Below are 25,046 nucleotides of genomic sequence, written 5' to 3'. Positions count from 1 at the left end.
GTATACGTCTCTCCGGCATCCAGATGGTGTAGGATGCTTCCATCTACGAGCTGCACATCCTCTCCGTAGTCCCCGCATCGTCCTCTTTTGAGATGAACCATTGCACATTTGTCTATCCCGAATTTCATACCGATAGCATGCGTGTACTCTTCCACCACCCTCAAGGACTGATGGAGATCCTTCTCTCCAGAGGCATTAAGTTTAAGATCATCCATATAAAACAGATGGGTGACCTTGTGCCTCCGGTTTCCGGGGGTGCCACAGTTATACCCTCGAGTGTTTCTGAGCGCAACGGATAATGGCAATAGTGAGATGCAGAATAGAAGGGGACTGAGGGAATCACCCTGAAATACACCCCTTCTGAAAGTGACCCACCCTGTTTGGACTCTTGCTTGACCAGATGTTATGGTGAAGCGAGTTCGCCAAAGTGGTATCAGTTGTTCAATGCATCTCACTATGTTGTCGGGTACCGCAAGGCATCTGAGCAAATGCAAGATGAGCTCATGCGAAATTGTATCAAATGCCTTACGGTAATCGATCCAGGCCATAGAGAGGTTACGCTTATATTGTATCGAGTCCTGCGTTACACATCTATCGATGAGCAGGTTCTCTTTACATCCAGCGACTCCTCTCTTCGACCCTCTCTGCTCATATATCCGTTCGAACACTCTGTCAACTGCGGTGAGTATTCGTGTGTATAAGATGCTTGTAAACAACTTATAACACGAATTCAAGCATGTTATCGGTCTGTAATTCTTAGGAATCGACAAAACATATATGTTTTATGCCCATGGCTGACCTCTACCATTCATCTCCAAGGTGACCAATTCAAGAGCATAGCTGAATCAACATCCGGCACCTACGCAGTTCCAGAAGGATCCCAGGCGCCGTTTACTGTTCTTTGTTCACCTAGACGCTTACTTCATATGATATTTTTTCATATAAAAAAACGTCCTGCGTGGCGTAATAAAGTTAGTTGTATTCTAGTTGTCATACTGTTACTACTCAACTCTGGGGATACAGATCTGTTTCCCCTGTTCAATAAATATTAATTTTTAAAAAGTTATTTTTCTCAAGTGAGTTACAACATATATATGAACGTATCTTTTGATAATGGGAGATCGTAAAAGATATCAGATAACGTTGACCACTTTGACCAAATAATGCACTCTGGTTTTCGTTGGATGTAGGATAGCATTGTGTCGATTTATCATATGTTCAAGAAAATATGTTATTAACGATTTACTTGTGATAGTCATTTCATGTTGTTCGTAATAGAAATGACCCATGACGAATTTTTGCACGATTATAATATTGATGTGTTAATTTTCAGTTATTAGTTCAGTTTTGTGGATGTTTTTTTGATAAGCCTTAGTACGATTTATTCGCAAACATGAAATTGATACAAAACTATTTTTGTTAGGACAAAACACAAGCACTTCAGTATTATATATTCTGGTTCATGATATATAATGCTTAGTTATGATTATTTGTCCTCATATACTTTAAGTTATGCCCGTTATCTGCCGGTTTGAAACTGGCACTGTATACGACTCTATTTTTTTTAAATATATTTTTGAAAACTATGTTTGTGAGCACCTAATTAGCACTTTAATTTCTTGCCCTTTTATTAAATAACGTAGGTACTATAAAAATACAGTACATCAGTCATGGTGTTTTACAGGTCCATGAGACTTATAGGCATTAAAGAATCTAGTTTTACTATGAATATCTAGTGAGCACTTAATTAGCACTTTATTTCGATTGTCTATCTATTAGTTTACGGGTATCTCAAGACTTTATTACATATTATTAATTTTTTTCTCAAATCAGGTATCTCGAATTTTTTTTTCGCTTATTCGCCGTCGTTTTCATCTTAATTTCTTGCAAGCACCTAATTAGCACTTTATTACCATGCTTAGTTTATACCTGATAGAGCATTCGGCCTCGTTTCCGAGAGACCTAATTCTTAGATCTGTTATTTAGCGAAATTGGAAGCTTTTGTTTATTAATTAGAAAATTTTACGATCCTTACCGTTTAGCACTTGATTAGCACCTAATAGTCTTCCTTTAACATTCATTATTTTGTTATTATTTTCACAATGCTAGCAACGTAACTTTGAGTATTGAGTTGCGGTGTAAGTTACAGAGCTCCTAATTTTTGACTTCGGTACCTAAAAAGCACCTAAAAGTACCTAATTTTGGCATTTTCTAAATGTGATTTCCGTACTTTGCGTTGCTGGCGTAACAGAGCTCTTTTACGGTAATTGGAAATTTGTGGATGCGCCGTAATATGGTTGCAGAAACCAGTTCAGATTACTTAGAGTACTCATATAATTATTTTTATTACTCTGAGGTTCAAATGAAGAGTGGGATGCAACTTTACAATGTTATAATCATGAATACCAAAAACTAAGACCAAGTATTATTGATTATGAGAATGTAATAAATCGTTATTCAGATGAAGAATTCGAAAGTTATTTCAGGTATATGAATTTCTGTCACGTATTACACTGTAGATTTTGAAAATGGTATGTCTAATTGCACACCTGTTTCCGCATGAGTAGCATCGGCTTTAGAAACAATAGCTTCCACTGGAATTTATATTTCTGAATCAAATAAGGTGATTTTTCTTATCGCTATCTTTAGGCTTTGAATGTCCTACTTCAAAAATTTCCCCAAAATATTCTCAACGACCACTTTGACCTACTTTTTCAGATAGGTCGTGGTGAGCTTGACGTGAGCGAAGATAATGACGTCATGATTGATGTTTTTGCCGCGATCACAACGACCGCGGTCGTTATATGGAACGACTAAAGAAGCATTTTGATCGTTGTGAGTGATTAGTGGAACGTACGGTTCTAGAATTGAAAAAAGAAGACAAAACAGTATACGTTTTCGTTTAATCAACGGTAGCTCTTGTTGTTTGAAAAACTAATGAATATATCACCCAGTAAATAAATTTTATTTCGTAATTATGAATTTTAACCTCAAACTAATATTTAAATGGTCAGATTTCAGAGTTGAGAGATATCAATCAATCAAAATATGCTTTAATATTGAAGAATAACATTTTGTTGACAAGGCGTGTCTATATTCATGTAAATGTTTTCGAATTATCAACATAAAATATAAAATATAATATTTTCACAGAAAAATCAAACCCAAATGGCAACAAAAGGGGTTACTTGTTGGTGAATTTCAAATATAAAAGCCAATCTTCATTGAAAGGTATATTGATTGTAGTTTCATTATGTTTGTATTGGAAATACTACATTTTTGAGGGATAAAAACAATAGCATGGAAAACATGTCTAACACTGTTCAAACAAACAAACAAACTTACTTTGATTTTCACGATTTTTTTCAATTATTTTTGCAAGGGCGGGTATAAGAGAAATCGGCCTGAAATTTGCTGGCTCGTCTAAGGCACCACCTTTATGTACGGGAATTACAATGGCAGTTTTTAGGAAGTCAGGGAATATATCTCTCTGAAATAAATCATTTATCAGGGTGGCCAGGGTATGTTGCGCGTCTTCTTGCAGACTTTCAAGAACTCTTTCCGAAATTTCATCAATTTCATGCTTTTTTTATTTGTAATTAATGACATGACTTCTTTTAACTCACTCACATCCGTATCATAAAATAAGATTGACTGAGAAATGGTACAGTTGCCAAAGTATTTCATCGAGTCAGTATTTTTTGTTATACTCTGTGCTATTTTACTGGCAGAAGTGCAATAATACTTATTCAATTCGTTCGGTGATTTGCTAGTGTAGTTTTTGCCTCTAAGATCATTTATAATATTTCAGCTAGTTTTGGATTTATTATCAGATTCATTGATTTTATTTTTGTAAAAACTTTCCTCACTATTTCAATTCACTCAAAATTTCCTATAGAATTTCCAGCTACTGTAGGAAATTCGACTGGATTCACCAAATCTCCGCGCACCACTGGTTTTACCTCAAATCAACTGAACCTCCATTATTTATCAATTCCAAAACACCTCGCAAAACGATAACCTGAACTACCTCGTATTTCAGTACCTCCAGAAGTCACTCAGAACTTCGTAGGAAGTCCAACCTACCTACTTCTGAGTTCGTACGCTCCTGACTTTTTACCTCAAGTCAGCTAGCCAAATAAAACGCGAATAACTCCCAAATATCGAGATCACTTCTCGAAACCGTATTTCACTCTATGCGAGTATTTCCCAAAACTCTGGAGGAAATACAACCGGCCTATTTCTGACTTCGTACGCTCCTGACATTTTACCTCAAGTCAGCTAGTCAAATAAACCGCGAATATTCATCGCACTACTGAAATTCCCTCGCGACCCAGTATCTTAAAACACCTAGCATCTCAGTCCCTTCAATAGCTTTCCCAGCAACCTCCCCAAAGGGGCGAACTGCCCCGGGCAAGAGCCCCTAAACGACCCTGGGGTCCGCGCACGACTGACTTAATTCTCTCCCAAAAATTTCCACCTTAACTCTATTAGGGGATGTTATTCAAATAATCTCATAAAAATTCCCACCAATCAGAAAGTCTGAAATTATTTCCGAAACTGGTACTCTTAACGTCCCCTACATGTCCAACGGATAAGTCCGCAAGAATTACCGTCTACTTCCAGACATTTCTAATGTCGTGAGTCTGCTACTGATATATAGATGTCACTGCAAGGGTCAGTTTGATATTTTTGCTGTTTTGAATAGTGGTATGTAGACTACATTAATTTTATCACGTCGTTAAAATTAAGGGTGACACTCTCACCCCTCGGAACATAAATTTTAATATTTATTATACGTTTAATTGCTTTTTGGACTTTTATTCTAAATTGGGTATACAGAATAGATGACATATTTTCGACCCTTAACGAAAGATAATGAAATGAATTATGAGGTTGCATGTTTCAAAATATCGAATTTCTTAGCATCAAGGAGTTAATTTTAACGACTTTTCCTTCAAATGGCTTGGCTCTGTTGGCCTTAAGGTTATTTCTGAAAGATGATAAGGTTTCCCTTTCATACGAAAACACATGTGTTTTGGTATCTAAAATTCAACGAAAAATATAATATATCCACTTATTACAGATTGTCAAATTTGTTAAAGTTTTCAAAGTGTGGTCTTACAGACGAACAGTTCCTAATAAGTATCTGTGTCCCACCATGAGCTGATATTTTTCTGTTGTAGGTGGACACTGGTGTATAGTTTTTTATATAGTTGAGTTCATCTGGCTGAAGCCAGTGTTCAGTTAACAGTATTATCTCCGGAAAATTTATACTATCTAGGAATATGAGCAATTCATTATATTAATTTCTGACTGATTGAATGTTGAAAAGCATTAAGGTGATTGATATTGTCTGTTTTATTCCTAAAAAGAACCTTACTTTACAAGCACTCCAAAAACAACTTGAATTCACCGCTTGAACTTTTTCTTTCTTTTGCCTTCATTTAATTTCTTTATTGCCTTTCCAACAAAAGATCCGTAAAAATTGTCTTCTATTCTATTTTCCAATTTCTTGACTAACTTAACCATTATTTCATATATCTCAGCTGCTTGCAGCCTCAAAAACAGGTGACACATTACTAAGAAAATGGAAAACTATTTCGATGTTATTAGTTTCACAATCTTCTACTGTGCTTTCTTCATTTAAAAGCAACAATCTTTCAAGACACTTGAGAATATCCACATTGCTCGCTGATGCGGTGTTGCGTGGGCAGACGGACGATTCGCCTAATATTTTGTGTTTAAAATTAGTTTTATCGAATAAATTTGTCTCTTCAACAAAATACAGGACTTATCAAAGTTTACCAGGACGAGGGACAAAAGTATAAATTAAGGGACTGTCCTTTGAAATCCGGGACGTTTGGCAACCCTTATGTATATGAATAACAAAACATGCAGAAAACAACATCTTTATGGTCATCTATCCAAAGGTGCTTTTTATCCCAGACAGTATTTTTGGCTGCGCTGGACCACAAGAAAACAAGAAAAGAAGAAGTAGAGTTACTTTATTTCTCTTAAAAAAGAGTGTTGACATGTTGACAAAGTAGATAGTAGATTAAAAATAAAGAATTCGTCGTTGAAAACAGTTCCGCTTTATTCAAAGATAATGGCTATTAATGATTGTGGAATATTAATTAAGAGAGAGCTTGAATCTGTTGGGGATGAAGATGTTTTTGAAACAAAAATTATGAAATGTGAATTAAGTGAAATTGAAATGGTCAGTGAATCTGGAAAATATGATATGTTTGGTAGTGAAATGGTTACCTATAACTTCGAAGAAAAAGTTGATATGGATCAGATTAAAAGCGAACATGTCATTGATGTTTACCATGAACCCAAATCAGAAAAATGTATAGAAAAAATAAGTGAAGGCCCTCAAAGTAAGTTCCAACACACCTCGTATTGTCTCAATGGCTCCAATAATCTCCTCATTGTGGATTGTTTCGATCTAAAACCATGTTGATTTCCATCAATTATTCGGTACTTATTTAGAAAGCTGTTCAAACATAGCATATTCAATTATATTTGATATTACAGAAGGTACTGATAGTTGTCTGTAGTTTTCGATATTTTCATGTCTTATTTTCTCTAATATTGGAGTAATTATAGACGTTTTCAGTCTAGATGGAAATTTTCCTTCTGCTAATGATGAGTATAGTCGAAAGCTTTCGACTGTGTCTCTCATGATATCCTTCTTGAGAAGCTGAGTTATTATGGACTGAGAGGAGTTGCTCTAAAGCTTTTTGAATCTTACCTAAAAAATCGCTATCAAGTTGTTGAAGTCAGCAATGAGAGGTCAGAGTTGAAAACTAACATACATGGTGTCCCACAGGGTTCGGTCCTTGGACCGTTACTGTTTATCATTTACATTAATGATTTGCCCCAATTTCTGTTGCCGAAAAAGTGTACTTTGAACACTCCTTTCAGATCCCATTTGCTCAACTCTGTTTTCTCAGAAGTGCTCTGATGAATATCATCACTATTTTAATTTTTTAGATCAGAATGATCATAAATACACTCTACGTGGCAATCTTCATTTGTCACTACTATGATCTTCTAGGTATTTTAATATATTTTTAATATATCTTTATGTATTTTTGATCTGACTTGCTATAAATTTACTTTTGTATATAACATAATTAAATAAATATTCTATTCTATTATAATATGAGCCAATGGGGTAAGTTAGTGAAGTCCCTATCTTTTCAGCGACGGTTCTAGAGGTTCCATCAAAATCACTGGATCGTGTATTATTTATCTTATTTTTTATTATTTGAAGAACATCATCTTTTTCATCCACACGAGCAATAAACATTATATTCGAATGAAAATTGTTTTTAGGATATTGACCAGGAATAACTGGATTAAATATGTCGTTTATGATGCTTGTAGGCGTTTTTATAAAAAAATCATTAAATTTATTTGCGATTATTGTTGGATTATCCAGTATGTTATTACCATCTTTTATTTTCATTTGAATGGAATTGGCCGATACAGATGAAAATCCATAAATAACGTATTGAAGAAACGTTTTATTGTGAGATTTTCACTAGACGGTTTCATAAAAACGCAACACGTGTTTCGCCAGGGCGTGTCTTTACTAACTATATTCTAAATAGTCAATGCCTAATATACCTGATTTTACAATTTGAAGTACCTACATTTCAAATACTTGACTTTTACTTAAGTGTGTAATGAATTAAATTACCTGAGCTTGCGTCCAGTTTCCACATTTGAAAAAATATTTATTAACACAGAGTCAATCAGTCAATCAATCAATCACTGTACTTTATTGTCTAAGAAAAAAATCTTATTGACAAAGCATATGAAAACAATACTATTACACAAAATAACATACACATATATATATATATATATATATATATATATATATATATATATATATATATATATATATATATACAGGCTGATTCACGGTGGATGCACATTAGACGTTTCTGGTGAACCAGACAACGGATCACTTTGAAAATTTAATGGAGGGCATATTCGGACATTCTCTAGCCAACTAAAATATTTTCGACAATGCGGTGTTGCCGCTTCTATTAGAAAGCAGTAGCAACTTTGATTTTTCAAATGGAACACTCTGTATATAATATTATTTTTGGAATCTCCACCAATTGCTCGACAACTTTTCTTGATATTTCCCTAGACCTATCTGTTACCGTTTTCGAAATAAAAATTAATTTCAATTTTTTTCTTCGAAAATCATGACTTCTAAAAATGCCGATATCTTTTAGTTAAGAAGTACTATGATATCGAAATTTGGTTTGGAGTTAGGTGATACTTGGACACTTCCCACACGTCAGCCTAATCTCCGTTACTTCAATACAGGGTGGTAAAAAAATACAGTTTTTTCGTTTTCTTGAAAAAGTTGCTGAAATTTGATTATTTTAAATGGAACACCCTGTATATTATTGAAAATTCGGAAAGCTGCTGAAATTTGCTTTCTTTCTATGTATATCATACCTATACCTAACTAGTCAAGTTTCGGACTTATGAACATTTATTTGTGAAAATGTCCCTTCAGAATGGTATTTCCATTCGGTATTTGGTAAGCAGGCCATGATTACTATTTGACAGTAGCGTTGTGACATTCTCCTAATAATATCGACATTTTCGTCACTTCAGAAGTTGCAAATACCTTCAAAACGATGGAACAAAACTATTCAAACGAAGTTCTTATGAATTTGTTTATTATTTTTGGACAGTGTGACAAAATTATCAGCAGAACATGTAGAAAGTTCAATGAAATGTATCCGAATCTACCGCCAATGAACCTCAAGAAATTTATACGAATTCAGAACAATTTCAATATGTTTGGATAAACTTTAAAAAAGCACCAAGAAATTCTAAATTGGAAATATTGATATGAATAATTATAAAAAAGTAAAACAATCATGTGGAATATTTCAAAATATGTTCGAATCGCTGGCCGTTCACTTCCAAGCACTTTAAAATGCGGGTGTTGACTGCTTTCGTGGTGGCAGATCTGATTTCATTGGGATCCAAATCTTCAAATGTTTGGGCAATCCTTTCTAACAATTCATCTCTCGAACGCACGGGTATTTTGTAAACTTTTTCTTTAAACATTCCCCACAAATAAAAATCTAATGGATTAAGATCGGGTGATCTCGCTGGCCAATTCCATGGTCCCAAGCGCCTCATCCACCGATCGTCAAATAGTCTATCCAGTTCTGCGCTCACTTCTCTTGTGCAATGTGCAGGAGCTCCATCTAGTTGGTACCAACAGTTTCGATAATCTTCGAGTAGCAGATTATCCACGAAACTGTCTACAGTATTCTGCAAAATATTCAGGTAGCTTCTGGATGTTAATGACTCCTCGTATATCACGTACCTCAATTTGTTGTCCATCAACATGCAGAAGACATTAAAACTAAATTTTTCTTGAAATCCTGCTTCTTTTGTGACGTGAGGATTTTCACTTGACCAATAATGACGATTTTTTCTATTGAAAATCCCTTCTCTCGAAAATTTCGATTCATCAGTCCAAATAAATTTATTTAAAAAAAGTGGATCTTCTTGAATGCGTGTCAACAACATTTCACAAAATTCTACTCTCTGTTGAGGATCTTGAGGCTTCATTGCTTGAATTTTGGTGAATTTATAATCATGCATTTTATGTCTTCGCAAGATTCTTTGAACCGATGAATATTTTATACCCAAATCTTCTTCAGCACTTCTTATCGATCACTCGGGAAATGCGTGAAAATATGCTAAGACATTAATCTGGTTGTCTTCGAAAGTTACGGGTCGAGGCAAGTTTCTTGGTGCTTTTAAAGTTGATCCAAATGCATTGAAATTGTTCTGAATTCGTATAAATTTCTTGAGGTTCATTGGCGGTAGATTCGGATACATTTCATTGAACTTTGTACATGTTCTGCTGATAATTTTCTCACACTGTCCAAAAATAATAAACAAATTCATAAGAACTTCGTTTGAATAGTTTTGTTCCATCGTTTTGAAGGTATTTGCAACTTCTGAAGTGACGAAAATGTCGATATTATTAGGAGAATGTCACAACGCTACTGTCAAATAGTAATCATGGCCTGCTTACCAAATACCGAATGGAAATACCATTCTGAAGGGACATTTTCACAAATAAATGTTCATAAGTCCGAAACTTGACTAGTTAGGTATAGGTATGATATACATAGAAAGAAAGCAAATTTCAGCAGCTTTCCGAATTTTCAATAATATACAGGGTGTTCCATTTAAAATAATCAAATTTCAGCAACTTTTTCAAGCAAACGAAAAAACTGTATTTTTTTACCACCCTGTATTGAAGTAACGGAGATTAGACTGACGTGTGGGAAGTGTCCAAATATCACCTAACTCCAAACCAAATTTCGATATCATAGTACTTCTTAACTAAAAGATATCGGCATTTTTAGAAGTCATGATTTTCGAAGAAAAAAATTGAAATTAATTTTTATTTCGAAAACGGTAACAGATAGGTATAGGGAAATATCAAGAAAAGTTGTCGGGCAATTGTTGGAGATTCCAAAAATAATATTATATACAGAGTGTTCCATTTGAAAAATCAAAGTTGCTACTGCTTTCTAATAGAAGCGGCAACACCGCATTGTCGAAAATATTTTAGTTGGCTAGAGAATGTCCGAATATGCCCTCCATTAAATTTTCAAAGTGATCCGTTGTCTGGTTCACCAGAAACGTCTAATGTGCCATCCACCGTGAATCAGCCTGTATATATATATATATATATATATATATATATATATATATATATATATATATATATATATATATATATATGAAATACAAGTTAAAAAATAACAGGTGCAGACAAAATTAAAATATAATAGTGGAAGTTATGTAAAATTTCCAGAACTGTAAAAAGTTCAAAAAATAAAACCTAAATCAGAAGCTGGTCTCAAAGCCTGTCTTCAAAATATTCGACCAAGCTGTAATACGCTTTTAAGAGCAAAAGTTCTTTTACACGGTTACGGAATACCTTGTAGTTCACTATACTTTTCATTTCGGTAGGTAAATGGCTGAAAATCTTCCGACTCTCAAAAAAAACAGAATGTTTTGTTAACGTTGTTATTGGAATAGGCAGAGGTATGTCGTGAATTTGACGGGTAAAGTAGGTATTTTCTGATCTATAGCATTCTCTTCTTTTAAATATGAGACTTACTGTTTCCAAGATAAAAATGCAGTGTACAGTCAGTAATTTATTATTGATAAATAAGGGTTTGCAATGGTCCCTAATATTGGCTTTGTAGATGAATTTCACTGCTCTTTTTTTGCAAAACGAAAACAGATTGTAGTAACTGTTTGCTACAAAACCCCAAAAGGCGATACCATATCTCAAGAGAGATTCGATTAAAGCGTAGTACGCAGTTTTACCAGCAGTTGCTCCCAGTTCTTTAGTGATAACTCTAATGGCATAACAGCTAGATGAAAGTTTTTTGATCAGATATTTTATATGATCTTCAAATTTCAGAAGGTTAACAATCCAAATTCCCAAGAATTTAGCAGATTGTTTATTTTCTATCATATGAGTTTGAAGGCAGAAATTTCCATGCACAAATTTAAATGATAGAATGTTAGTTTTGCTGAAGTTAAAACATAGTGAGTTTGAGTCACACCAATACTTATTTTTTCTAAATCAGCTTTAATGGTACTCTTCAAGGAAACCAAATCCTTTCCACGCCACAATAAAGTGGTGTCATCTGCAAATAGTGTAATTTTACCATCAATATTGATGTTAGGAAGATCATTCACATATAGGAGAAATATAAGATAGGACCTAGAACAGATCCTTGAGGAACTCCACGGCATATTTTGGAGAGACTGGATGTTTTATTTCCTACCTTGACAATTTGATTTCTGTCAGAGAGAAAAGAGCTGAACCATTCGAGGGTTGGCCCTCTGAAACAATAAAGAAATAATTTCTTCAGCAATATTCTGTGACCTACACAGTCAAAGGCCTTAGAAAAATCACAGAATACTGCAGCGGCCGCCTCGCCTTGATTTAGGCCTAAATATAGCTCTTCCAAGAAGTCAAAGATAGCATCGCTAGTATTCTTAGATAATTGAAAGCCAAATTGGGCATTGTTTATTATATTATGTTTTGTAAAGAAGAATATCATTCTTTTCTTGACAAGTTTCTCTATAAGTTTCGATAGAGATGGTATAAGAGAAATTGGTCGAAGGTTTGACGGCTCGTTCGCTGCACCCCCTTTGTGAATAGGAATAACTAAAGCAGTTTTCAGGACGCCCGGAAATGTTGTGAAAAACACATTAATTGAATCCGCCAGAATATGAAGAACATGATCGGAAAGATTTTCAAAAAGTTTAATGGATACTTCGTCAATCCCGTGTGTTTTTTTATTTTTGATATATTTTAAAGTTTCTCTAATTTCCTCAACATTTGTATGATCTAATATGAATTCCTCGGGTATATTGATATTTTTTAGGTGATCTAAGGGGTTATTTTGTGCTGTTATAGTGGATGGAGTTATTCAATTCTAATTGATCATTCAGTAAATTACCCGAATTCTTGAATCTTAGCATTCTAACTCTTCTCTTCTAAATGTAACACGTCGTATTCACGATTGAATTCATGTCCTTCTGCTTTAGGGGGTTTGTAAATGTGGAATTGGTCTTTCTATTTACAAACTACTTCTATGCTCTTTAATTCTTTTGGAAAATGTTCTCCTTGTTTGTCCAATATATAGTTTTGGGCAAGAGCCACAAGTCAGCTTATATACTCCTGATATATCCGACACTGAAGTTTTTTCTTTATTGTTTTTAATAAATTTACTTACACTATTATTCGTTCTGTAAGCTACGTTTGCGCTTTCCTTCTTCAAAAAACGGACACTATTATTGGTTGGTTCACTCAAATATGACAATGTTCTACACCTGACGTTATCCCATATTGAATTTGGGTAAACCTGGTCCGTGGCTTGCTTTTCTGTTTTTTGGAAAGAATGGAGTCTACAGTATCTACCTTATAACCGTTGTTGACCACCATTTGTTTGATCAAATTCAGCTCTTTCTGGAAATCCCTATCAGACAGTGGAATATTCAATAATCTATGAAGCATACTATTGAATGCAGCAACTTTATGCTGGTAAGGGTGTATGGAGGAATTATGTATGATAATGTCTGTGTAAGATGGTTTGTGGAAAATCACAAATTCATGTTTACGGTTAAGTCAAGGTAATTTATTGAATTATTTACCTCCTCAGTGGTGAATTTTATTGACTGGTGGATGAAATTGACATATTCAACGAACTTACCCAATTGCCTTGTACCAGTACAAGAAACTGTTAATTAACTGATCATTATAGATTTCATACTCTATGTTATCCATGGAAATTTCAGCCAGCAAGGAACTCAAAGGGTTCCCCGTTATTAGCCCTTAGACAAAGAGTAAGTAAATCTGAAATTTCTTGTTTTATCAGTAGATTCACTTGTTTTTGTCTAGAGACCCTCAACCAGTCCAATTGATTGAATTGGTGGAGTACTAGGAAATAAATTTTGGACGTAAGAAGACCAATTCCACCACGGAACAAGGACATGAGTTCAATTATATGATGTGTTACATTTACAAGAGAAGAGTTTGAAACTCAATCTTCTAGAATGTTTAGAAATCAAGAATTCGGATAATTTACTGAATGATCAATCAGAATTGAATAACTCCCCTTTAATAAATATATTTTCAAAAGTGGAAACTGGGACATAAGCTCAGGTAATTTAATTCATTACACATTTAGGTACTACTCTGGTATTTGAAATGTAGGTACTTCAAATTGTAAAATTACATATATTAAGCATTGATTTACGATTATGTAACTTGCCATGTAGCTTTGTTTTTGTTTGTAGTTATTTATTCTATCGAAATAAAATTAACTTTTTGTATCTTTAACAAGTGACCTATGAATTATACTGGCCTCTTTATATAGATATAGATATCTATGTTTCGCGAACTTTTTAGTTGTTATAAATTATTTGGATAGTAGAACCTCAAAAGGGTCAAATCTGCAGTAAAACAGTGAAAAATGATTTTTTTTTTTCAAACATGTAATTTTTGTTTGTTCATCAGTAATTTTTTCACAGATTCTGGGAACGTTTTTATCAAAACAGAGGATGAAACAGCCATTGAGAAGAAAGAAGAGAGCTTCAATGAAAAGAGGTCATCAGCGTTAGGTCAAAAGGAGTTTGGCACTGCAAATGACCATATTGTGAAACTTGAGATGGTACATACAACAGAGAGGCCCAATGAACATACTCATGCAGGGGAGAAAACATTTCAATGTGAAATATGTCTAAAGTCATTCGGTAGAAAAAGTAAATTAAAAGGCCATGAAAGAATTCATACTGGTGAAAAACCATTTCAATGTAAAATCTGCCAAAAGTCGTTTACTCAAAATAGGTATTTGAAAATTCATGAAAGGATACATACTGGAATAAAACCATTTCAGTGCAAAATCTGCTTGAAGTCATTCACTCGAGGTGCTGGTTTGAAAAAGCATGAAAGGACACATACTGGTGAAAAGCCATTTCGGTGTAAAATCTGCTCGAAGTCATTTTTTCAGAGTACTAATTTGAAAAGACATGAAAGAATCCATACTGGTGAAAAGCCGTTTCAATGTAAATTCTGCTCGAAGTCATTTTTTCAGAATGTTAAATTGAAATCTCATGAAAGAACCCATACTGGTGAAAAGCCATTTCAATGTAAAATCTGCTCAAAGTCATTTTTGCGGAGTGATTATTTGAAATCTCATGAAAAAACTCATACAGGAAAGAAATTATTCCAATGTAAAATATGTCTAAAATCATTTGTTGAAAAAAGTAATTTGAAAGCCCACGAAAGAACCCATACTGGTGAAAAACCATTTCAATGCAAAATCTGCTTGAAGTCATTCACTCGGAGTAGTTGTTTGAAATTACATGAAAAAAGTCATAGTGAAGAAAAATCATTTCAATGTAAAATCTGCCAAAAGTCATTTACTCTTAATACGTATTTGAAAATTCATGAAAGGATACATACTGGAATAAAACCATATCAGTGCAAAATCTGCTTGAAGTCGTTCGCTCGAAATAGTTGTTGGAGATCACATGAAAAAATTCATAGTGAGGAAAAACCATTTCAATGTAAAATCTGCCAAAAGTCATTTACTCAAAATAGATATTTGAAAAATCATGAATGGACACATATTGGTGAAAAGCTTTCGGTGTAAAATCTGCTCAAAGTAATTTTTTCAGAGTGCTAATTTGAAAACTCATGAAAGAACCCATACTGATAAAAAGCCATTTCAATGTAAAATCTGCTCGAAATGATTTTTTCGGAGTGCTTATTTGAAATCTCATGACAAAACTCATACAGGGAAGAAATCATTCCAATGTAAAATATGTCTAAAATCATTTGTTGAAAAAAGTAATTTGAAAGCGCATGAAAGAACCCATACTGGTGAATAGCCATTTCAGTGTAAAATCTGCTTGAAGTTTTTTTTTTGTACATGCCAAGCGAAAGGGTAGCTAAAATCTTATGCGAACAACTTGGAATTTCTTTTGAACCGCTGAGACAAATCAAGAGAAAACATATTTCTGGTGATGGAGATGTAGATGCTGGGTTATTGTATGAGAATGAACTGAGGCGAACAATCAAACTACCTTTACAATATTCCACTCTAGTTAAGGACTCCATTATATATAACGGCTGCAAGATGTATAACCACCTTCCAAATTATATCAAAAATAAAGAGTCCAACACTGGCTTCAGAAAAGCTGTAAAAAGAGTTCTTTCCATTAGAACCTATTATAGTTTGGAAGAATATTATGCGGATATAATAGACTAATAATAAATATACCAAAACTTTACATTTTGATATCATATACCTACTATTGTTTATTATATTTTAAATTTTAAATGAGTGACTGATTGCTTTTTAACAATTCAATTTTATAAAGTAGTGACTACCTATACTATGTATACTAAGTAAATGATTATCTAAATGTTATTCATTTAATTTAATTTATTTTATTTATACAGGCTTTGTCAACAAGATGTTATTCTTTGATAATAAAGCATATTTTGATTGATTGATATATATTTTTAAGGTTTTTTTTTAACATGCATAAACTAATGTTTGCACCCTAATGATGGATTTATTGAAGTCCGAAACGTTGACAAGAAACTAACTTGTTCATCTACGGAAAAAAAAAAATTATACTGGTGAAAAGCCATTTCTGTGTAAAGTCTGCATGAAGTCATTTATTCGAAGCAATCGTTTGAAAGCTCATGAAAAAACTCATTCATAATGCTTTTTCGAATCGAGAAACCAGAGGCGTAGAGGGGGGCGGTGCGGGCCACGACCCCAGGCGGCATACGGAACGGGGCAGCGGGAAGCGCCAATTTATTGATTTGGAAAATGTAAAAAAATACTTGGAAAAAATCAAAATCGCGCGCGAAATGTTATGTACCTGCCAAGTGAAAGGGTAGCTCTCCAATATCACAACACAACAAAGTTTTTGTTTCGGGGTTGAAATTAGATGATTTTAATGTATTTCCACGTGTTAAAACCGAAAGTGACCATAAAAATTATATATTAGCTCTTGTTTTCAAGATATAGTATCATTATATTATATATATGTATATTGAGTTTTCAACAAATGAAATATTTCATCACCAACAGTTGGTACACATGTTTGTTTACATAACACCCCTCTCATCAGCTGTTCTTAAGTAGTAAACATAACCTATGTGAGTTTGTCAATTGTACGCACGTGGTTGCTATTGAAATTATCGTGTGAAGTTGATTTTTAAATTAATTTAAGTGCTGATCTGAAATGCCTCGAAAGTGTGTGAATTCTGTCGATAGCTTTTGCTATATATGTGGTGAAATAACATTTAAGGCTCAGAAACGTAAAATGACACCTATCGTTAAGACAGCCTATGAACATTATTTTGGTGTGAAAGTTGGGGACCAAGATAAATCATGGGCTCCTCATATATGTTGTAATTCTTGTTCCGTCATATTGCGAGAGTGGCTGAAAAATAAAAACCGGGCAATGGCTTTTGCAGTACCTATGGTTTGGCGTGAGCCTACCAATCATACAGACGACTGTTATTTCTGCTTAACTCCTCCCATTAAACAAGGTTTATCTATGAAGAAAAGAGGAACGGTTAAATACCCTAATCTCCCATCTGCTCTTCGGCCTGTACCACACTCAGACAATTTGCCAGTCCCTTCTCCACCCCAAAACTATGAAATTTTAGAGGAAGGTGATGAAGACTGTTTAGAAGGAGCAACCCATCCTTCTACATCCTATGACCCTGATTTTGAGGTAAGCGATAGGTCTGGTGATCCGCACAGAATTAGTCAAGCAGAGTTGAGTGACCTTATAAGAGATCTTCGCTTGTCTAAGGAAAAGGCTAAAACATGATGTGAAAATATCTCAGTACAGACAGCGTCAAAAAGATTTGCTTCCTTTTTTTGAGAAAAAAGAAAACCTCGTAGTTTGTTCTGATGTTAATGGTTTGATGGACTGCTTGAATTTGGATCACACTCCATCTGAATGGAGACTGTTTATAGACTCTTCAAAACTAAGCTTAAAAGCTGTACTTCTGCATAATGGAAATCAGCTACCCTCTATTCCTATAGGTCATGCAGTTCACATGAAGGAAACGTATATAAATATGAAAACACTTCTCCAATCAATCAAATATGAACAACACAAGTGGCACATCTGTGGTGATCTGAAAGTCATTGCTATACTCCTAGGAATGCAATTAGGGTTCACCAAGTACTGTTGTTTTTTGTGTCTGTGGGACAGTCGGGATAGAAAATCTCACTATAAAAAAATGAACTGGCCTACACGAGACCTAAACCTTAATGAGAAAAATGTAGTTTACGAGCCTCTTGTAGATCCTAAGGATGTTCTCCTTCCCCCATTACATATTAAGTTGGGACTAATGAAAAACATTGTGAAGGCCATGGACCAGGAAGGACAAGCTTTTAAGTACTTGAGAGCAAAGTTTCCCAGGTTGAGTGATGCTAAAGTCAAGGAAGGCATCTTTATTGGGCCTCAAATCCGTGAAATCGTAAATGATCCTGCTTTTGACATGATTTTAACAGGAAATGAAAAAAGAGCCTGGGAAGCCTTTAAGGGGGTTGTACATGGGTTTTTAGGTAACAAAAGAGATGATAACTTCACAGCATTGGTTAAAGAGCTTCTTCAAGCTTACCACCATCTTGGATGCAACATGTCCTTAAAAATTCATTTTCTTCACTCTCATCTTAATTTCTTCCCACAAAACTGTGGAGCTGTGAGTGACGAACATGGAGAAAGATTCCATCAAAACATTGCCTTAATGGAACAGACATATCAGGGCCGTTGGAATGAAGCAATGCTTGCAGACTACTGCTGGTCTGTGTGTAGGGATGCTCCAGAAGTGTTTTATAAAAGACAAGCTAAACGACAGCGATCTTACAATGAATCGGATGGACTTAATTGAAATTTGGTGGTACAAACTTCTTTTATTTGTCAAAACACTAAGAATAATGTTTTTTTTTATTAATTTTGTACTTAAAATATTCTAAAAGAAACATAACAATATTGTTTTATGTACTTTCACTTTTCACGTATAGTATAACTACTCTTTAAGATTAAGTACTGTGTATCTCAAAAACCAGAGCTAATAAAAATTTTTCATTGTTATTTTCTTTATCACCCCAAAATTAGTAGAAATTGACTAATTTAGTGTAGGAAACATTCAAAAAATATTTTTTTGTTGTGTTGTCTATTCTAAAATTTTATGCGAACAACTTGGAATTTCTTTCAAACTCCTAAGACGAACAAAGAGAAAGCATATTTGATGTAGATGCTGGGTTGTCGTATGAGAATGAACTGGGGCGAACAATGTTCACTTCAGTAGACAGAATGATTGCTGAAATTCGTGATCGATTGTAACAGCAGCAAAAATATGCCTCTCCAATGTCTGCAGTAATGGTGGGCTCGGAAGAACTCAACCTTAATCGTGCTCCTCACTTCCTAAATACAGAAGAGTTTCGACTTGAGCCTGTACGTCTACGAACCTTCGTAGGAACAGACAAAAAAATATAATCAGTGTCTCCAAAAAATATGTGTTCCAGTGTGAGTGGAGTGCTTCCTAGATAATATAAAACTTATTATTGTTAGTGTTTATAGATCTCCAAAATCTGAAAGCAAACTTGAGGAACTGCTTGAACAAGTTAATGTTGAGTATAAATTGGTATTTATTAATTGTCACCATCGATGAGTATACCCGAATTACAACTTGAAAAAAAATGTATTGATAATATTTTTACTAATCTGAAAGATGACTATACCATACATATTTTGCAGACTTCAACATCTGATCATACTGCACAAGAAGTTAGTTTCCTAGTGAATGAATTTCCAGGTGAAAACAAAAAATTCATAAGAATATTCTTTAAGGAAAATAAAAACACATTTATCGAAAGCTTAAAAGAACAAAACTATATATATATATATATATATATATATATATATATATAATATATATATATATATATATATATATATATATATATAGATTATTTGATTCTGACCATACCTACAGATGAAAAAGAAGAAATTTTGAATGTATTTAATTCATATGATCTCAATATCCAATTCACTATTGAAGAGGAAATAAACAACTCAATTCCTTTCCTCGATATGAAGTTATTGAGATCAGGTCCCCATGAATTTCTGCTTCTCTTAGTATTTTGTAAATCGATGATTTTGGTACACCAGTATAATCAGAGCACATATCAACTAATTTATGTTTTGTAATTGTGGAACTTAATGATGTAGAAATGCCCAGTTGCTTATTCGGAGGTACACACGTAGAATTACAGCACATATGCACAAAGTCATCTTTTGGTGGCTGATGATCTCTTTCAAGACAGTGAAATACTCGTAGTACAATTTGTTTTTCTCTTACTGACCGAGACTCCGACCGTTTTACCTTTTTCGACGTGAAAGGCCCGACCATGTCTCCCATTTTTTGAGTAGTTTGAGAACGGTGTAGAAATATAATTATGTAACGCTTAAACACTTATTAGCACTATTATTTTCACCAATTTTTATCACAACACGTCGATTGCTGACTAACTTAACTGTAAAACGTACAATTCACGCTGTATAATTCACAAACCAATGATACGCTCATGGCTGCAAGTACATTAGTGAGGACTGCAACGATGAGATGGAAGTTACGGTAAAGTGACAAAGACAAAAATATCGTTGCGTACAGCGTTGCCACTAGTTGTAATAAATATCTAACACTATACAGAAAATAATGAATTTTAACTGATCAGTAATCAGGAAATGTATAAGTATTACTCATTACAAGCTCATTACTGATTTTTGTCATAAATAATATCAGGTATATCAAATCATTTATGCTAGAATAATATAGGTATAAATTACTCGGATTTAAATGTAATCAGTTAGTTTTGAAAATGGTATAATAGCCGAAACCGGTCAACAATAAAGAAATATAGTGGAAAATAGACAAAAGTGTGTTTTTGTAGTGTATCCTCAGTGAACATGAATTTCCACAAAATAAACAAGTCGTCAATCGAAGAAGTCATAAATAATACCTTTTAATCGTACTAGTATTGTGTATTATCTATAATTTGCCACAACCTACAACTCTACTGCTTACTATATTTTGATTCTGCTATAAACTGGTAACGTAAAATTTAGATATGACAACGCGCTTTACTCTCAATCATTATTGGTTTTACTATAGTTCATTGGCTATTTCGTCTTCTTTTTTCATTTGGTTGATATTTTGTATATTTTTCTGACTGAGGATATTTTGGATAATTTTTAAAATAATTGTATTGTCCGATATTTACGACTCATTTCGATTGTAATTGTAAATGACTTGCTACCTCAGAGAATAAAAGACAATAGAGAGGCCTTTTACATCCTTACATTGAAGGCAGCATAACTTTGTTTGCTTACGTGAAAGTAAGTTGGACCATAAAACAGTGGCGGTTGGTTTAGTTGGTAATCGGAAAGATAGTATATATTTATAAAATAAATCATTTCGGGTGAAAATGTATTCTGTTCAAGTAGTTCCTACAGGTAATCTGATTTATTATTTTTGATTATGTAAGTAGGGCCAGTTTTTCTACCACCTACTAGATGTTTATTTATGTATGGCTTTATAATAAAATGCTTGGTTTACTGGGTTAAATTTAAATTATTTCAAATGAACTTATTCATAAAAATGATAAATACTAATTTCAAAAGTAATGAACTTTGCTTCATAAAATCAGATGAAGAAATTTGTGATGTATTCTCAGATTTGATAAACAAGCGGTACTGTTTGTGAGGTCCGATATTTTGGATTAGAAATCATGATTTCATTCAAAATTGGTATCTAGGGGTCTTTGTGGACCGACATTATGAAAGGGGATATTTTTGATGTTTTTAATGATCACTTTTTGATCTTATTCTTATAAATAAAGTTTTTGAAACTAGGTTTATATTATTCCATTATTTGACATATCCCAACAAAAAATGGTTAAAAAAATCACAACCGTCATTTCTTGTTGAATATTGTCTGTATGCAACGCGAAAGCCTCGTGCAAAGAAAGAAAAATCAAAACGGAAATCATTTGCTTGGTGTGACGTAAGTTCGTTGTTAAGTGAGCAATAACAGATTTAAGACCGGTTTCACAAGAATAACTATTCAGAATACAAACTGAACATTGAGCAGAAAGCTTTTTTATCTGTTGATTACAGAAGCGAAAAACGACCAACTATAAACCTATAAATAGTCGGATCTCGGAGAAATAAGTCCAGTTATCACCCGAAGACGATTGTGGATACTAACAATCGAAACGTCGTGACGTAACTTATTTTTCATTTTTTGTTAATAATATTTTTTAATTTTCAACTTTTATTAATATTTAATTTTTTTTTTGGTTGTTGCTTGTATGTCATTTCTCTGTTATTTCATTGTTTTTGTTTATTAAAATTGTTATTTTATGTTAATCTTTTTAATTATTTTCAGAGATTTCAAATCAATTTATATTAAATTAGACAATGGCAGTCCGAACTGATGAAATACACCACGAAACATTGTCAACCACCTTCAAACAAACAATGAATATGCCCATGGCACACATATGAAAAACATATTTTTCATTTTTGAATACAGTTTTTTCATTTACATTAATGATTTTTCGTAATTATAGAATTCGTCAGCAGGAATTATTGAAAAAAAACATGATGTCGGTCCACAAAGATCCCTAGATACTAATGTTGAGAGAAATCACATAATAATATAAAACCTCAATCAGAATTATAAATATTCATGATTTATAATCGAAAATTCTTCATATCGAACCTCACAAACCGTACCGCTTGTTCATCAAATCTGAGAATAAATCACAAATTTCTTCATCTGATTATATGAAGCAAAATTCATTACTTTCAAAATTAATATTTACCATTGTTATGAATTGGTTCATTTGAAATAATTTAATTTTAAGCCAGTAAACCACGCGCTCTATTATAAAGCCATACATGAATAAACATCTAGTACGTGGTAGAAAAACTGGCCTCATTTCCATAATCATTAATAATAAATCAGATTTCCTGTAAGAACTATTTGAACAGAATACATTTTCACCTGAAATAATTTTATAAATATATAATATCCCTCCGATAATCAACTGAACCAACTGCCACTGTTTTATGGTCCGACTTACTTCAAATGTAAACAAACTCTCCATAACTCTTCATTACCCGCCATCCCCCCACACCAATAAGTTGTATAGAAAAGGATAGTACGATACCCGTTTCGAAACACATGTATTGTTGGGAAAGAAAGTTTGTGGCTTTCTACTACTCCATCTTGATACAAAAAAAATGATGAGGGAGTCTTCAAAGAAAGGAAGGAAGTAATCAATTTGAAAATAAGTAACTCTATACATAGATGTGTAGATCATGCAAAGAAGTATTGTATTGGTATAGACATGGCAACTCTATGTCTTATTATTATTCTGATATAATTACGGTTTACTTACGCGTCAATCCTCAAATTAGGATAAGCAGTCACATTGTTACCTATGCAACAGTATACTGTGCCTATGCTTTGAAGCATATTACTCTGAGCTTGCTACAAACATATTTGAGTATATCAATGAGTAACTCAATAAACTCCCTTGACTTCACATAAATATTGAAGAAGAAAAACACTGAAAATAGCATATTAACAAGAAGAATCGATTTTGACAGTAGACTTGAGATTCCAAGTCACGTTAGTTCACGACGTTTCGATTGTTGGTATCTACAATCGTCTTCGGGTGACCCGAAGACGATTGTAGATACCAACACTCTTTACGACACTTTATTTTTTATTATTTTCTTTTTTGCATTCCTTTAATTTTTATTTATTCAATTATTATATTTTTACTTGTAGGTTATTTCACTATCATTTCATTTCAGGTTTATTGTTGCTTAATATAATTGTTATTTTCAACTATTCTCTTTTTTAATTATTCTTTTTTACTTGTTTCAGGGATTTCAAATCATTGTATATAGTAGACAATGGAAGTCCGAACTAGTGAAATTCATCACGAAACATTGTCAATCACCTTCAAAAAAAATGTAGTATTTCGAATGAAAACGTAATGAAACTACTATAAAATTACCATTGAATGAAGAATTGTTTTTATATTTAAAATTCGCTAAAAAGTAATCCCTTTTGTTACAATTTTGGGCTGAATTTCTTAAAATTTGTCAAAGTTTCAATAATTATTCTGTGGAAAAATAATAATTTACATTTCATCTTTCAACTATGAAATTTGTCGATTTAAATATTAGTTTGAGGTTAAAGTTTATAATTACGATATAAAATTCATTTACTGTGAAATTCTTCTTACTGGGTAATATGTTCATCAGTTTTCAGAATAACAAGAGCTACTGTTGATTTATGATCCATAAATTGAATATCAATAAAATACACATGACAGATTTCGATTCTTTCCCCATCTATCAACATGTGTTCAAAGTTGGGTCAAACTCATTTGTCACGTCGAAAGTTTTTGATAAAACAAAACTAAATCGGTTAAAACGCCAAGTATTATTCATTGAGTTAAAAAAAAAAGAATCTATCATTTAAAAATCGATTTTTCTTTTTTTAATATTGATCGATTTGTCACAAATCGATTTCAGAAGAAAGAAATGATCAATTTCTGTGAAAAATTCGATTTTTACTATTATTTAACAAACTACATGCTATTTATATACCAATAATACAACTAAGAGATTAAATAAGAGATAAATAAGTATAAAAAATAACCAAAATGACAACTTTCTGATTTCAAAACTAAAAATAAAAAAAAAATGTTCCTTCAAAGTTTCAGAGTAAAGACTAAGAAAACCAAATATTATTGCTACAAATTTTAAGTACCTTCAAACATTTCATTAGAATGAACATAAAATGAAATAATGAGCATATTATGGTCTCAAAAACTAACATAATATAAAACAACTCTTCCGTTAATGTTTGTGTTTAAACAATAGAAAAATTTAAAATAATTATTTTCACAAATGTTCAGCCCCATTTTACATTTCACTAGAATATTTATCACCATAAATTTTTAGATAAGGATTTTAAAAACAATAAATTTGATGATTTCTTTACTAAAGTACGGTTTTGTGTTTCCCTGACCATTTTTCCCGCTTTGGTAAATAATCTTTCAGATGACGCCGAAGTGGTAATTTACGTGTTAGCTGCCAAAGAAATTATTTTTTCACGATGTTCCTGTCATATATCTTGTCCGTCAACCGTCAATTTTAATGAAACAACTGATTCAGAACTAGTCGCTATTGAATTATCACCATTTTTAGTATTCATGTAAAAACAGGAAGTATTTTATTACAGCTGTGCTTTTTGATAATATTTTTAATGTGTTTTTAAATTGTCTTCTTTCAATTTCAAGGAGTTTTCAGGT

General features: G+C 33.1%; 1 protein-coding gene across 1 annotated transcript; it reads left to right on the top strand.

Moving 5' to 3' along the window:
* Nucleotides 1-6,030: 6,030 nt before the first annotated feature.
* LOC141483263 (uncharacterized) lies at nucleotides 6,031-15,700 on the top strand. Its single transcript, XM_074177750.1, has 2 exons — nucleotides 6,031-6,383; nucleotides 14,134-15,700. The coding sequence occupies exons 1-2, from the start codon at nucleotides 6,110-6,112 to the stop codon at nucleotides 15,255-15,257; spliced, it is 1,398 nt and encodes a 465-aa protein (XP_074033851.1). The 5' UTR covers nucleotides 6,031-6,109; the 3' UTR covers nucleotides 15,258-15,700.
* Nucleotides 15,701-25,046: the final 9,346 nt, after the last annotated feature.

Source organism: Leptinotarsa decemlineata, unplaced genomic scaffold, assembly GCF_025532065.1.
Source record: "Leptinotarsa decemlineata unplaced genomic scaffold, Ldec_3_MD MMD2_tig00003192_RagTag_RagTag, whole genome shotgun sequence".
In the NCBI taxonomy this organism is placed as follows: Eukaryota; Metazoa; Arthropoda; class Insecta; order Coleoptera; family Chrysomelidae; genus Leptinotarsa; species Leptinotarsa decemlineata.
This window is presented reverse-complemented; position numbering and strand designations above follow the sequence as displayed.

Coding starts and splice junctions, on each gene's coding strand:
- LOC141483263 (XM_074177750.1), top strand. CDS start 6,110: ATGGCTATTAATGATTGTGGAATATTAATTAAGAGAGAGCTTGAATCT. Junction 6,384..14,133: donor AATAAGTGAAGGCCCTCAAA/GTAAGTTCCAAC, acceptor ATTTTTTCACAG/ATTCTGGGAACGTTTTTATC.